The sequence below is a fragment of the Oncorhynchus mykiss genome, chromosome 16 (assembly GCF_013265735.2).
Source record: "Oncorhynchus mykiss isolate Arlee chromosome 16, USDA_OmykA_1.1, whole genome shotgun sequence".
Taxonomy (NCBI): Eukaryota; Metazoa; Chordata; class Actinopteri; order Salmoniformes; family Salmonidae; genus Oncorhynchus; species Oncorhynchus mykiss.
In genome coordinates, this window is record NC_048580.1 from 18,626,846 (window position 1) to 18,642,406 (window position 15,561).

The following is a 15,561-nucleotide window of genomic DNA, read 5'->3' on the forward strand; positions in this document are numbered from 1 at the left end:
TCCATAAAGTGTAACGTTTGAAATGCATTTGGTTTAACAAATCTGATAAAACAGACCCTGACATGTTCAGACCAACTATGTCCACTTGGTGGCAGCAAGGTACTTGCAGTGGTATCAATTTCCCAACTACCCAGATTGAAGAAGAGGACTCGCTGAAGCACACAATGCACTTCTGACAAGGGTAGTATCGCCTAAATCTTCATATCCTATTTGTTTAAAAATATAATAAGTCGTTGGAGAATCGTGCTATTTTGTGTGTATTTGAAGACTGTGGTCAGCGTAGATTTGGTTCGACCGGAAACGTCGGCAAATAACTTCCCCCTACACAGTGCATTATTGTGTGGGCCGCTGACGGAGTTGTTCTGCCAGGGGTTTGGTCGACACCCTTATCAATGGAACTCCAGATCGAGGCTTCCATAGGGCCTTGAATAATTTCGTCTTTAATGACTGTTATGCGAAAACAAATTGGTGTAGGAAGAGACACATCGATAACACACGGATGGTGGGTGGCCAAACAGTCGCCATATAACTTCAGTCTTGGTGTAAACAAAACCATTTTTGTGGATTAGTTAGGTCTTATACGATAATACAACCATTCGTATCGGGCCCATCGTCAGACTGGAAAATGTTAGCTAGCTTTACTCCCAGCTGCTGCAGGGTAGTTATGGATTTTGTGCTAATCAATATTTCAGACGGTTTTTAAAGAATGCGTTTTACTCAAGTAACGTGCCTACTCCGTGATAACTAGCTACATTGAGTTTGCGATACACATGCTAATTAGCTACTAATTAGCTACCCAAGGTTAGCATAATAAAGCACTTACATGTATGTACATACATGTATCTATGTAGCATTAGCCTAGCTAGCAGCTAGCAAGTGGATATAATTCTCATGTATTGCTCAAGTTAGCTTAGCTACAAAAACAGTTAACTGTCTAGCTGCTTATAAGTGTGGCTGCGCTAAATTAGTTGGATAAGCAGTGATATATGCTTTAAACTAGCAACACATATCTTACTCTGGTTATTTTCCGTGGCAGGTAAGCTATCTATCGAGCTATTGTCCGTTTAGCTAGTTAGCAGTTAAGCTATCATTGGCTAATGAGCGATTTTAGCGAGCTCATTTGTCAGCTCTTGCCGAAATTTTAATTGGAACGAGATGGGTATGCTTCACATTTCAGTATTACATCAGTAAACGTAACATTGCTATAAAATACACGTTTTGGGGGAAAAACGGCTAACTACGCAAGTTGGTTAGCTAGAGTTAGTGATTTTGTTTACATACGCATATTTGGTTTTTGTCTTGCCAGCTAGCTTTTGAGACTTAGAATCAGCCATGTCTTGACAATAGCTTCCTGGGGTTTCTCCTGCTGAACAGTAATACCAACAATTCTGGAAATAAAGATAGCATCTTCGTGCATTGACATGACAGTCAAAGTTCGCCGAGAGAAAAGCACAGATGCCATCCTGTCCGCAAAAGACGCTAAATAATAGACTACTATTAACGCCATTTTAAACAGGGGCTCCGTTGTGGGCCTGTGTTGGTGTTTCTTTTTGGTCTAAGGAAAGTGCCACCGTGCCGGATTTTTCAAGTGCCTTCGGTCAGACTGGGACTGGTGCTTTTTTTTGACATGGAAGGTCCGATTCGAAGTAGTGTGTTCAGACACAGCCGACGCTCCCGTTCTCAACGAGACAGAGAGCGGCGCAGGAGAAGAGTAGACCTCGCTGTGCAGCGGGCCACATCGCCCTCCTCGGGCTCGGAAAGGGAGCTTTGTGGATCAGGATCTGTACACGGTCCTGGAGGTAAAGAATCTCGAACCAGCCCCAGACACAGGCCTCCTCGACGGAGGAAGCGAGTGTCGGTGTCCTGCGAGGAGGACATCATCGATGGCTTCTCAATTGCCAGCTTCATCAGCATTGAGGCCCTGGAGGTAAGTCTCTGTATTTCCGTATGTGAACACAAACACAATAATCAGATATGATGAACTTCAACCTCATGTAAATAACATTTGGTCCTGGAATAAATCAAACTAACACACATCAACAGTTTTTGGAGGCACACAATGGTCTCCACAGAAGTGGATTGTCCTCCCTCTATCTCTTTGTCTTTACTTGGTCACTAGTTAGGTTAACACCCCCACCAGGTGTGAATCAGTTGTGCATTGAACTTCTTACAATTGAGTTAATTTACACTTTGAACAATCCAATCAACAACCACAATGAAAGCCATTGGATACAATGATCTTCTCTAATATGTCTTAACAACCTTAATTATTTGTGTACACTAAGCACCCTATGTAAATACAAATAGCCTAGGTTATACTAAGGTTTAGGAATCTGCTTGACATTAGACCAACAATAACTAGTCTTGTTCTTCTCTTGAGTTTAAACCCCACACAATCCAGTATTTCAGGATACGTATTTGATATGCACTATATATACTAAAGTATGTGCACACCCATTAAAATGAGTGGATTCAGCTATTTCTGCCACACCTGTTGCTGACAGGTGTATAAAATGGAGCACACAGCCATGCAATATCAGTTGCAACACTCACTACCGAGTTACAAACTGCCTCTGGAAGCAACGTCAGCACAATAACTGTTTGTCAGCAGCTTAATGAAATGGGTTTCTGTGGCCGAGCAGCTGCACACAAGCCTAAGTTCACCATGAGCAATGCCAAGTGTCGGCTGGAGTGATGAATCACGTTTTGCCATCTGGCAGTCCGAAGGGACAAATCTGGGTTTGGCGGATGCCAGGAGAATGCTACCTACCCGAATGCGTAGTGCCAATTGTAAAGTTTGGTGGAGAAGAAATATTGGTCTGGGGCTGTTTTTCATGGTTTGGTCTAGGCCCCTTTAGTTCCAGTGAAAGGGCATCTTAATGCTACAGCATGACATTCTAGATGAGTCTGTGCTTCCAACTTTGTGGCAACAGTTTGGGGAAGGCCATTTCCTGTTTCAGCATGACAATGACAGCGTGCACAAAACGAGGTCCATACAGAAATGGTTTGTCGAGATCGGTGTGGGAGAAATTGAGTGTCCTGCACAGAGCCCTGACCTCAATCCCATCGAACACCTTTGGTATGAATTGGAATTCCAAACTGCGAGCCAGGCCTATTCACCCAAAATTAGTGCCTGACCTCACTAATGTTCTTGTGGCTGAATAGAAGCAAGTCCCTGTAGCAATGTTCCAACATTGAGTAGAAAGCCTTCCCAGAAGAGTGGAGCCTGTTATAGCAGCATAGGGGGTTGGGGGCATATTAATGACCATGATTTTGGAATAAGATGTTGGATGAGCAGGTGTCCACATACTTTTGGTCAGGTAGTGTAGCATGCTCTGGGGGCAGTTGAATGGCAGCAATCTAGTATCCATACTTTAGACAACCTTCAAAACTGAGTTGCTGAAACATGCAATATCATTGTAAACAATCTGAAATCGTGTCCGGGCAAGTCATCACTGACTATGCTATTAATTTCTCAGTCGAGGCTTCCTCGTTAGTTTTCTGGCCAATTAAATGTCGGTGGCAAGAATGTCCTTGGTGGCTATCAAGGTAAGACATGAGCTGCTTAAAACTTGTGCGAAATACTAGGAAGTCAATCAAATCGTTGTCATTGTTTCAGTAAACCTAACATGCTGACCACACCACTCACGTGCGTTGCAAAATAAGTGTACACATACATCAATCATTGCACCCACACTGTTTGTGCGCCTCAGCAAGCGTCTGCGTGGCCATGCGCTAAAATAGAAATGGTTTCTATTTGTGACGCTCAACGCGCTGCAAGTCCGTTCTCTCCCATCTCCACAATGTTTTTTAAGAGCATATACCCACAAGCCATCTACACATTGGTGTTTAGGAGCATATACCCATGTGGGTGATTTGAAAGATGAACTGACGTCCGTACTCCAGTCGGTTGTAGTAATGCACTGTTAAGTTGGTTGCCAACCGCCATATAAAGTCCAAAGAAGCAAAAAAGAAGCCCAAGGAAGGTGACAAAACGGTTAACCGAATTCCTTTCTCATCCATGGATAAATTGTCAGAGTAGAGGACCTTGTGCAGTTCAGATACAATAACAACCCAATGTTTATATACCAGAACAAATTAGCTAGCAACAGCAAGCTAGCTAAGTTGCCATAAATGTTTCATGCTTTTCAACCTGTCCCCAAATTAATATAATTGGTTCAGTTTGTTTTGATATTTCAACCTGCGTATCCTGATCGTGTCTGGTGTGGGGGTGCAAAATCAACTTGCACACGCAGGCGTCCGGTTTGATCAGCTTGTAACAGTTTTGTACCGCTTGTTTAACACTGCGATGTATATTCTATCAAGATGGACTGCTCCATGAAGCCTAACCAACGTGCCGCCATGCTCATGGGGAGGGGGAGCAAGAGAAAAAGGGGCCCAAAGGAGAATGGCAGAGGGCTCGTCTCAGAGCCAGAGGAAGGGGCCCTACCCAGCTTCTCCCGCAGCTGTTGTAATAGGAATAGAAAGAAGAGAAGAAAGACCGAGGTTAAGGTAAGCAGCACACCGGCGGTATGGTTGCCATGCTATTACGACCCATTTGTCTCTTGTTTTTGGGAACTAGCTGGCCTGTTGATCTCAAATATTCAGACTGAAGTGAATTCAAAACCTTTAATGACCTACAGGGCTAGTAGGAGCACTGGCTGAGTAACACTTAATAGTGACAACTTATAGCAACGTGTCGGCCGAGCTTCAAATGGAACGATGGGGATGTATTAACTCCAGGTCAGACAGACATGAAGATTATTTCAAGTTGCTAAATACCCTGTCGATGGGGAAACTATATTTAGAGTACGACTGCTCTTTGACACTGGATTTTCAGGTGTTATGCATCCCAACCTAGGGAACGGTTAGCCTACACATTATAATTAGGAAATTCAAGGGTGTTTAGTCCTGAAAAAGGCATAGTCAAAGAATGTGAAGGCAAGAATAGCAACTCAATAAAACCATCTGCAAAGTTGAAACCAAGGGACCTCCTCAAAACTACTAGGCTGGGAGTTGCAGAAGAAGTACAAATTGATTCTGGAAAGGCTTTGACGTCTGAACTATCCCAGGGTACAGATCCTGCCTAACCTGTAATGTCCCACCTGCTCTGCCTAAGGCTTGGGCCAACATTTATGTTGAAGGTGAATACCATATATTTTACATATTAACTATTATAATTTTTTTTAGGTTGGGAGCATCCTCTTCTTGGAGACTGGCTACATTGTAAGTTTCTTTATACTTCTATTGATACAGTACTTAAGCTGTCCATAGGATACAGCTGCGTTTTTCAAATGTTGTGGCACATCTAAATGTAGCCTTTAAAAAAAATGTTTTCTTTTAGTGTGACACAGAGAGCGAGTCAGCAGATAAGGTAAGGGACTGCTTGAATCAAACCACACAAAATGAAGATTAATTTTTGGAGTTGCACTATTGTTCCTGCCTATTGTTAGGTTTAGATTTACCTACTGTGTTTTTCCTCTCATCCCCCTAGGCCTCTGACAATGACATGGAGCCAATGTTCACTGTCAGCACCAGGAAAGGTAAAATGCTGTTCTCTCATTCCCATAGCTGTATGCCTTTGCTTTATAAATATGCTCTTGTCATTTGGTGACTTGTTTTCAGTGTGCACTCATTGATTTATTTTTTTATTCAGTTTTGTAATTTTCTTTTTTCAGAGGGGGGTTGCAGGTACAAAAACAATCAAATGAATGCATACAAAGAACCCATGCCACCTCCCCGCATCCTCTACTCCCACCCAGAAACCATGCCTCCCACCCCTTACCAATCCACCCAAAAACCAGGATTGCTTATTTCTCCACCTATCCATCCCCCGTTTCTCCACTTATATTCCCTTCCCCCGTACCACCGCTTCCCCGTGGGCCTGAAAGCAAAGAAAGTAACAATAGTCTATATAAATATATAGAATTGGTTTGAAGGTGTTGGGCTTTAGCTGAGATTGTTCTTTAGAGTGAAGTATATTTGCCCAGGCCCCAATTGTTCCTTGACTATTATCATTCATTCTCACTAACGATAATTCTGTTTTAACTTCTAATAGTAACTGTGTTCACAGGTTAAATGGGAGGGAGTGATGTGGTTTGCATCTGAGCCAACATCTTCTTTTTTTTTTTTGCGGCAGTGCTGCCTGCTAGCAGTATTCTTCTCTGATTGAGAGATTCAAGGAACTATCATTGTTAAGTAACGTAATAGATGGAGGCTTTGAATATTTGAATTCATGCATTTTGTAGTTGGTCGTTCGGATTACGGGATGCCAAGGTCAAGTTTTTCCATATTCTAAGCGTGGTTCAGATTCAATTAGATCTGTGGACCATACTCTTTTTTTTTTTTAATGACTAGCTCAGAATATAATCGTTCCAAAAAGATGTTTATATATTATAGCGATCAGTCTTTTCGAGAGCCCAGAGAATTTATTTATAAATTCCATTATTGGATGTTTCGGTAGGTGGGTTTCCGAAGGGACTCCATTGGCCAGCATAGCTGACCTAAATTGTAAACATTGAAAAAAGGAGTTGCCTGGTAATGTGTGTGTATCTTTAAAATGGAATCTTCTCAAACCATTACTGTCCATGATATCGGTAAGGGTACTGATTCCTCATTTGAAATTATGCAGTGTTTTTTTTTCTCGCCCTTTAGTTATGGAGCCTATCCCTGTGAGCGTTGCCTCTTCTATGGGCAAAGGCTGCCCTCTACTACCACTACCAGGCCGCTGTGGCCTCTCGCGGCTGGCGGTCACCCCACGTGTCTCTGGCCTGGAGCGCAGCCAGGAGAGGAGCCTGGAGCCGCCTTACCCCGAGCCCCTGTCTACCTCCTTCTCCTGCCTGCCGTCCCTCTCCCCGGCCACGGTCACACGGCCCGGCCAGCTCAACGGCGGCAGCAGCAACGGCCTTCACCACCACCCCCACCACGACCCCAGCCCACCGCGCTCCAAACACAAGCCCTTCCTCACCTTCCCCGGGCGACACCCATCCATCTACAACATGGGCATCAACAACAGGTCAGTCACTGGTACTACCAGGTCTGCCTAGCAGTTTGCACTATTACTTCGGCAGTAAAAACAACTACTTCCACTACCACAACTTTTTGGACAGCTGAAGCAAACACGCATTTTCTTCAGGAAATGTACTTTTTTTTGTTGTCTAAACTTGTTTTCACTCTCCTTAGGAACGGTACCTCAGTCAAACCCCAGTCCTCTTCTGCTGCTTCTTCATTGTCGTCTATGCGACCCCCAACTCCCTCTACCGGTTTATCGATGTCCCTCATGAGAGGTCCAGGGTCGTCAGGATCTCTACGCCCCCCTTCGCGTTCCGGCTCCCTGTTCACCTCCTCCCCTGGGCTTCCCCCGCCACCTCCTCTCCTCACGTCCCACTCAGGAGCAGGTAGTGTACAGTTGGCACCAATGTGTAGTGCTATTTTTTTCACCCCACAGCCTGTCAGATCGTCAACCATAATTGCAAATTTGGGTTTTATTTACCAATCAGGGCTGCTCTTAGCTTCATATGGGTACATGGACAGCCTAATGTTACAGTGTAGTAAAATGACTTCTATGTTTCTGATTTAATAATAACTTAATTCTGATCTGTTTGTTCCCTTACTGCAGAACAAGACCTGCTGCGCCAGGGCCTGAACTCTCACTTCCTGGCTTCACAGGACCGCGAGGGCCGCCGCAGCGTCCCTGGGGCTGAGAGTAACGGTGGCGGGCCAGGCCGCTCAACTCCCGGAGGTCCGTCGGGGGCCAGCTCCAGTTCGGGCTCCTCAGGCCGCTCCTCACAGGCCAGCGTCCAGCCACTGGCCTTCCAATTCCACCAGCACAACCACCAGCACCAGCACACACATACACACCAACACTTCACCCCCTTCCTGCACCCCAACACCTCCGCACCACCGCCTCAGCACCTGGTAAGAGATGACATGCTACCCTTCTCACATTGGGTTTCATTGAGCAGCTTCTGCCTTGAAATGCCAGTGTTGGCATGTAACTTACCACTTTTTGTATTAATCTTTTAGTTTGAGAAGTATGGCAAGATGGAGGGGCTCTACAGAAACACTGTGAGTTTGTTTACATGCTCCAGAATTGGTGTGTTTATACATTTGAGGTGGATGTTGAGATGAACGTGGTAGGGGTCTGAAGAGTATCGTTTTAACCAGCCTCTCTGTGTATGTGTGGCTGGTGTAGTTCTTCCCACAGTACCCTGCTCCCTCGGCGCCAGGCATCCAGCCTGTGCTTCCTCCCACTGGGCCCTTCAGCTCTTTGCAAGGAGCCTTCCAGCCTAAGGTGAGTGGAGCTTTCGCCACATTTCCCTGAGAGATTGTTATTTTACAAGTCAATGGATTATATGTTGTTGTCTAGATGAAGAACCATTTGCTGTGTTTTGATACAGCCTCTTGCCCCCCAGAGAACGAGTCCTGAGATGACCGCTCGACTGGGGGGTGTGCCTCACCACCTGCAGCCCAAAGACCCCAGGGTAAGATGCTCCGTATAACTGTGACATTATAGAATATATCATGGCAATGGTTACAACGGAAGCTTGTAGTATAGGATTGAGTTGCTAGACGATACGCGTGAGTATAAAGACATTATCTGCGAAGACTTGGGCCTAGTAGTCAATGTAGGAAAAAGTGGACAACAATTAGCAAACAGATTAACAGTCCAATGCAGTCAAATTATTTTCCTGTGTTTTTATATGTATTTCCACACTGAGGTTGGAACGATTTCATTAAATTATTATAATACACTAAAAGAACAAGAGCTGTTTGAAAAGACCGCCTGAAATTTCTGCCTGTTTGGGTTGAATGGCATTTTAGCCTTTGATGATGACATCACCGTGTGGTAAATTAGTTAATAGAGCAATAAGAATGAGTTCCAAACTTCTGCCAATGACAGCTAATTATCTGTTTTCCCAGTCAGAACACTCCCAGACAGCCATAGCAAAATTCTTGCTCGAGGAATTGCTCTTTGCTAAGAAGCTACTTGTTTCTTTTTGACCATTGTTTTCAATTTAAAATCACAGCAAGGTACTTCATTGTTACCCAGAAATGATTTGATATGGGCCTTTAACAAACATGGTTTACTGCTCCTTTTTTTATTATTTTTTATAGCTAACTGATCCATTTGGGACGTCGTTGAAAGTCAGTAATGTAAGAAAAGTCGGCTGCTTTATCAGCCCTTGAATACATTTTTTTAAAGTGTTATCACACTGTCACTGTTCTGTTGGTGTTCCTACTAACTCTTGGTCAGATTCAAAACTATTCGACTAAACGCCCTTGCACACCAAGTCTGACTTCTTCTCTGACTTTTGGCACACCTACTGTGAAACTCTGCAACTTTCCGTCATTACTCATTTTGGAATCAGAAGGATTCTGACATTTGTAATTTTTTTTTTTTTTGTCTAGGAAAAAGAAACTGACCTATAATTTGTTTATTAATGCTGTTTGCCTTACTTAACTGTACTTCTTCCACCATACTCACGTTCATGCTATGCCAGACAAACATTTCATACGGCAGACATTAACACCATTGCATCTGACTCTGTGCAAAGGCCTTAAGTCTTAATGCAAGCTAAACAGGATCACAGTCAATCATGTGTTTTTGAATACACAGAAACCAGGGAAGTGGTGTGCAATGCATGTACGTGTGGCATGGATGATTCTGAGCCATCAGAAGAAGGTGAAGGTAATGACTTGTGAAACATTTCACACTTTTTAAAATGTTTATTATTTGACTTCATTCGGATCCAGTCTGTATTAGAAAGTATTTCGGGGAAATTCGACCACTCAAACCTTCTTATCAGATGTTCAATATAAAAAAATCGTAATAATATTGGTTTAGTTGTCCATGTTTATTGAAAAAGCTATTTGCAATTGCTGATCTGTAAACAATATTCTAATCTGCTCTTATATGTATTATCTGTAAATAGTTCTCTAAAGTTTTCTGGCTCATACTGCCCACTGACTTGTTTTCTTTCTTTGATTACCTGCCATTTAGGGGCCTACCTTCCACTGCCCTCATCTCACTTGAAAAATGCTATGGTCATTGCATTGACTAACCACCACTCCCCTCTTTCTCAGCTGATGCAAGCAGATCCTCACAAGTTGGACTTCCGTAACGAGCTGCTGGCTCGTCTTCCAGGGGCCGGGGGTCTGGGCCCTCTGGGGCCCCTCGGAGGTGGCCTTCCGTCTGCCCACGACCTGAACCGACCTGCCAGCCTCTTCACAGCTGCTGGTGGGTGCTTTTGTGGTCTTGCCAGATATGTTCGAAGAAAAGGGGCAGCAGTTGTTTGCACCATAGAGAGAGAGAGAGCTATGAGCTGTTCAAAAAACACAGGAAAAGAGAAAAGATTCCCTGACATTGCAAATAGTTAGTAAATTGTTTATAGTTTATATTATGAATAGTGGATTTATCAAATTTGACATCTGATATGTGCAATGTTTAAAGGTCATGAACACAGTCAATCATGTTCTTCATGAAATGGGATGATATTTGAAGGAAACCAGTATGATGACCGACGTGTGAAAAATGACTGCTTCTACATTGATAAAGTTACGGGTTCGCTCCCCCATGTCAAACACTTTGAATCGTTATTTACGGGACATCACCTGAACTCTCATTTTAATACACCAATGGTAACATGATATTCACGTACCAAATATAAGTAAGTACCGCCTTGTAACCAACATCGGAGAAGGCGTGTTTGCAGAGGGACTTGGTTTGTATAGCTAGATAACTACTCTACTGGTGCCAAAATGTCACTGTACGGTGCTAGCAAATGTAATTAAAAGTTTACCCTAGTCATTGATGGCAAAGATACTTGTGTTTCCCCTTTCATCTATGTCTGGTGTTAGCTTCTTACTGGCTAGCTAGGTCTTCCGATAGCATTGAACAAAAGGAGGGGGTTGTTAAAAATGCAGACGCAGTTGTCAACACATCCGTCAGTGCTGCTGAGAAATGCGTCACAAGAGACATGCCAAACGGGAGATATATATTTTTGTTAGTGAAATTGCATCAATTCTATCATGAGTTGCTTTCTGTGTCACCAAATTCGCTTGAGAGGATTTTACTGCAACATTTCTCACTGCATCCAAGTTGCTTGGCATGGGCGTTTCAAAGAGCTGTCAGTCAAGGCGAGCTCATGAATATAAGCTCCTCGCCCACTCAGCCTGTCTTTTCAAACTTAGTTAGATATGAGAGAGAAAGTACTTTTCAGAATGACTGTTGAGGACCTTTTTTAAAGTATTATGTAGAGGTGTGCATATTATTTGACATTTTGGTGTGTGCTCCCTTTTCCCTCAGGTGGAGTCAATCCATCATCTCCTTTCATCCCACCATCAACGCCCCACTCCTCTTTCCTCACCCCAACTGCACACTTAGGTAAGAGACTGCTTCAAAGGTCGCATCCGTGCCACTTGCACCCTTGGTAAACAATTCTTATTTTGATACTGTCTCAAACTGCTTTGTTTAGCATATTCACAGGTCTCTGAAACACTGTATTAGCCTAGATAATCAATTTAAGCATAGTGACTTTAGAACATGCGACTAAAGTAGATTGTGCTCCAGTGAGTCTGAACAATAACAGTGAGTATTGCCAGAGGTTTGATGCTGTAAGGTTTGTGTCCGCTTCAGTCCTGATGTTTATATGCGCATGTGTTGCAGACCCGTACGGCCGCTCACCTCCGTTTGCACCTCTCGGAGCCTTGGGCTCTGGTGCCTTCGGGGGACTGGGCAGCCCTACGCTGGGTGAGTCACAATTTCTCTTCCTCAAAAAGGAACAATCATTTGTCCTTACTCCTTGGATAATAATTTGTACTGTCTACTGAAATCACTAACATTATTCCAACATCTTTCTGTCTCTAGCTAACAGCTCAGTGTTTGGCCACAAGGAGCCTCCTGCAGTCGGGAGCTTACCCAACCCTCATGACCCATGGAACCGGCTGCACAATGGGCCTCCCCCATTCGCCGGCCCCAGCTGGGCCAAGGGGAGTGAGAAGAGGGATGAGCGGGACCAGGGGAAGGACATGGAGAGGAGAGAGATTATTCACATCAAAGACGAGAAAGACCGGTAAGAGACAACGGCCTCACTCAAACATATTTCATCAACCTAGTTCCTAAATATGTTGTTTGAACTTATCTTTCTATAGTAGTTTTGTCTGATTCGGTTCATGTTACTCAACACATTTTTAATGCTGTTTTTGATTTGAGTGCTTAATTGGTATCTCTCCCCGCAACCACTTATCAATCAACTTCGATCCTCTTTTTCAGAGACAATATGCTATATGGTCGTCAACCTGTGCGGATGTCTCCGGTCTCCCCGGCCCTCAAGCTCCAGCAGCATCGCAGCAGCACCCCTGTCTCCCACATCAACGGACATGGGGGCCCCCTTGGAGGCCCCAGCGGTCTCACTGAGGATCTGACACGCAGCCACAGCAGGGACCGAGACGGGGACAAGCGACCGCTCTCCTCCAGGCCACCTCCACCAGGCCCTTCGTCCTCAGCAGCTGCAGCAGACAGAGACAGGCCTCGCTCCTCTTCTTCCTCCGTGCTGACGACTCCCCCACCCTCGGGACCCGGTGCCCCCTCGCCCTTGGATCTGTACCCCCGTCAGCAGCCCCCAGCGCAGCACGGACTACATAACGAACTCCCCCACTCCTCACAAAGAGAGGGAGGCCCCCCTGCCTTATCCTCAGCCACAGTCACCTCTCTGTCCCAGGGCAAGAAGCCTGACCGAACCACCACCCCGTTGCCCAAGCCTCCACCCCTCTTCCCCCCGGTCAAGGTCAAGGAGGAGCGGAAGGAAGAACCGGAGCCCGTGCCAATCTCCCTGCCGCCTTCCCTGCCCCCCAGCCACAACTACGATCGGCCCAACAGCCGCCCTCACCACCACCGCTCCGCCACCCCCTCTTCTCGCTCTCTGACTCCCACACCCAGCTTGCCCCTGCCTCCTCCCACCCCGCACAACCCTCACCATCACCTCTCCATCCTGGAGCGCTCCCGAGCGCAGGCCGCCATTGAGGCCTACCTAGGGAGCACACAAGGGGCTGGCGGGATAGTAGTGGGTCCAGGGGGAGAGAGGTTCTCCACCCATCCCCACGGCCTGCCCCAGGGGCATGGCCAGCACCCCCACAGCTTCCCATGGGACCCATGGAGGGAGCTCGCCGCCCAACAGCAGCAGCAGCAACGCCGGGAGGCCATGGCTCTGCGTTCAGACCCCCACCTGGCGCTGCGCTCCGACCCCCACCTGGCCCGGCTGCTCCAGAACCAGCACGCTCAGCGCTTCTTGGAGGCCGAGAGGGCGGCTGCCATGGCAGCAGCGGTGGCTGCAAACAACCCTCACCACCACCCTCCTACCTCCTCCGCCTCCTCGGCCCGCCAGGAGTTTGGCCTGATGGCCCACAACTTTGACCGCCCTCCCCAGCTGGGTCCCCAAGGTGGCGGGCTCATGGATGAGCAGCAGCGTGCCCAGATCCTGAGGGAAGACTTTGAAAGGGCACGCTACTTTGGGATGCATTCTCACCCGCACCTCTCGGGCTCCCACCTCCCACCGGGTTCTCACTCTGCCCACCTGGAGCAGCTGCATGCTGGGATGCTCTCCCACTCACACCTCCACCAGCCTGGAGCTTCCAACCACTCGCCCCACCACCCCGGCCTTTACTCGCGCCTGGGGCCTCTACACGCGCACCACGTGCCCAATGGCATCCTGGCCAAGACCCCTGCTGGCCTGGTGGGGGCACTGTCCGTAGGAGCCCCCCCTCCGCTCATTCCATCTGTGACCAGCAGGTCTTCCACCCCAACCCGTAGACTGGGTGGGCCTGGGGACTTGGCCATGTACTCTCACAAAGACAGCGAGTCCAGATAGTACAGGGACACACCGGAGGAGTCAAAGGGAAACGTCAGGATTACTTTGCTGCTCTCACTCTGCTTCCTGAAACACACAACTCACTAAGGCTCTAGACCAGAGATGGGCAACTCCAGTCCTTGGGGGCTGGAGTGGTGTCACACTTTTTCCCCATCCCTAGCAAACTCAGATGATTCAAATGAATGTGATTATAAACTGAAGATCATGATTAGTTGATAATTAAGTCAGATGTGTTCGCTGGGGCAAAAGTGTGACACCAATCAGGCCCCTGATGACTAGAGTTGCCCATCTCTGATCTCGACCAATGAGCCCTCCAAATGGTGTTGCTGGGTTTGAAGATAGGGATAGATATGAGGAGACTTGTATGGGGGCGACACAGCACATTCACAATGGTTCAATCAGTGCAATTTTAAGGTACATGGTTTCTGTGCTTCCTAGTGTTTTATTATTTTAAGGTTTGTTCTTTGTCCATATGATGTATACAATAATGGTAGCTGTACAAAGAGGCAGAGAGAAGGCTTTCCCAATTGAATATGATCAGGTTTCAAGCAAGCTTTTTCAGGTGTGATAAGATGAGCTCTGAGAGATGTGCACATTTTGTACACATGAATCGTTCATCCTTCTCTTGTTCCAACTCATGGGGATATTTAAATCCCTTTGCATAAATAAAACGTTGGGATGTTTTCTGGATGAGCAAAATAATTATGGTAGCACAGTATAATTCTCTTTTTTTTTTTGTCCACTGTAATTGTGAAAAGACTAGATTATTGATGAAACTTTTGAAGATTCTAAATCTATAAAGAACCGTATGCTTCTGTACCTCTTCTCCTCACCACTCCTCTGTGATCTAAGATCCTTGGCTCCACCTCTTGTATTTAATAGAAAGAAAGACTGATGTATACTGTGCCGACACGGTGGACAATATTTCTCTTCTGACTTGACATATGAGCAGGACCCTAATATAGTAGTCTAGTGAAATTGCCTTTGTAATTATTATTGTTAACATTTTATCTTCTATAATGATAATAAATATATTCACTGTTATTTGTCATTGTTTCAGGTATCACCAATGCACTCCCCTTTCAGTAACAATTTCAAGTTGTTCCACATCAAGCAGTAACAGTTGTTTGACGGAAAAAGGAAATGCTTGTAAACGTGAGTAAGACAACCATAACAACCTCTGGCTTCTTCGTGGATCAGATCTTTGAATATATGATGACTACACTGAGGGAGGTTTGTGTTGGTGTCACATCACATTTTGGACTATGAATGCCTGCCGGCAAGTCATTTTCACGTTGACGCTCCATGAACAAAGATAATTTATATACATGGAAGAACAGGAGGCTTTAAAAAAGAATCGGTACACAGGACTGGACTATGGGTATACTGAGTGAAGGAAAAGACATTTGGGTCGATTTATTTTAATAAGACCATTTTATACCTTTCAAACCCCTTCCCCTATAGTCCACAAAGATGAATTATTAAAATAACTGTTGGTTACTTGATTGTGGGTCTTTTATTTTTTTGGGTTGTCTTGGTGTCTTAATAGATGTCAGAGTTCAGAAACTGCAAAGGGATGACTGAGCACATCTTTATGTACTCTGAAATGTTTGTGCTTTCCAGAATTTAAGTTTATTTGAAGAGCACATACAGCGTGGAGCTCCAACGCCGACCTTGGAGAGCAGGATTTTGT

At 45.5% G+C, this 15,561-nt stretch overlaps 1 protein-coding gene across 5 annotated transcripts; it reads left to right on the top strand.

The window, feature by feature from the left end:
- Positions 1 to 30: 30 nt before the first annotated feature.
- On the top strand, positions 31 to 15,373 carry fbrs (fibrosin). Of its 5 annotated transcripts, XR_005036459.1 has the most exons (19): positions 31 to 1,927; positions 4,327 to 4,512; positions 5,191 to 5,226; positions 5,345 to 5,374; positions 5,495 to 5,543; positions 6,655 to 7,015; positions 7,183 to 7,397; positions 7,619 to 7,917; positions 8,026 to 8,067; positions 8,195 to 8,293; positions 8,400 to 8,483; positions 9,118 to 9,156; positions 9,620 to 9,691; positions 10,087 to 10,240; positions 11,309 to 11,386; positions 11,669 to 11,752; positions 11,870 to 12,074; positions 12,275 to 13,951; positions 14,154 to 15,373. XR_005036459.1 is itself a non-coding variant. In XM_021565021.2 (18 exons), exons 1-18 carry the CDS (start codon positions 1,628 to 1,630, stop codon positions 13,866 to 13,868), a joined length of 3,927 nt encoding a protein of 1,308 aa, XP_021420696.2. In that variant the 5' UTR covers positions 33 to 1,627; the 3' UTR covers positions 13,869 to 15,373. The 5 variants fall into 5 exon arrangements, 4 of the variants coding, with proteins under 4 accessions (XP_021420696.2, XP_021420697.2, XP_021420699.2 ...); XM_021565021.2 differs by having other exon boundaries at positions 33 to 1,927; positions 12,275 to 15,373; XM_021565022.2 differs by having other exon boundaries at positions 33 to 1,927; positions 8,415 to 8,483; positions 12,275 to 15,373.
- Positions 15,374 to 15,561: the final 188 nt, after the last annotated feature.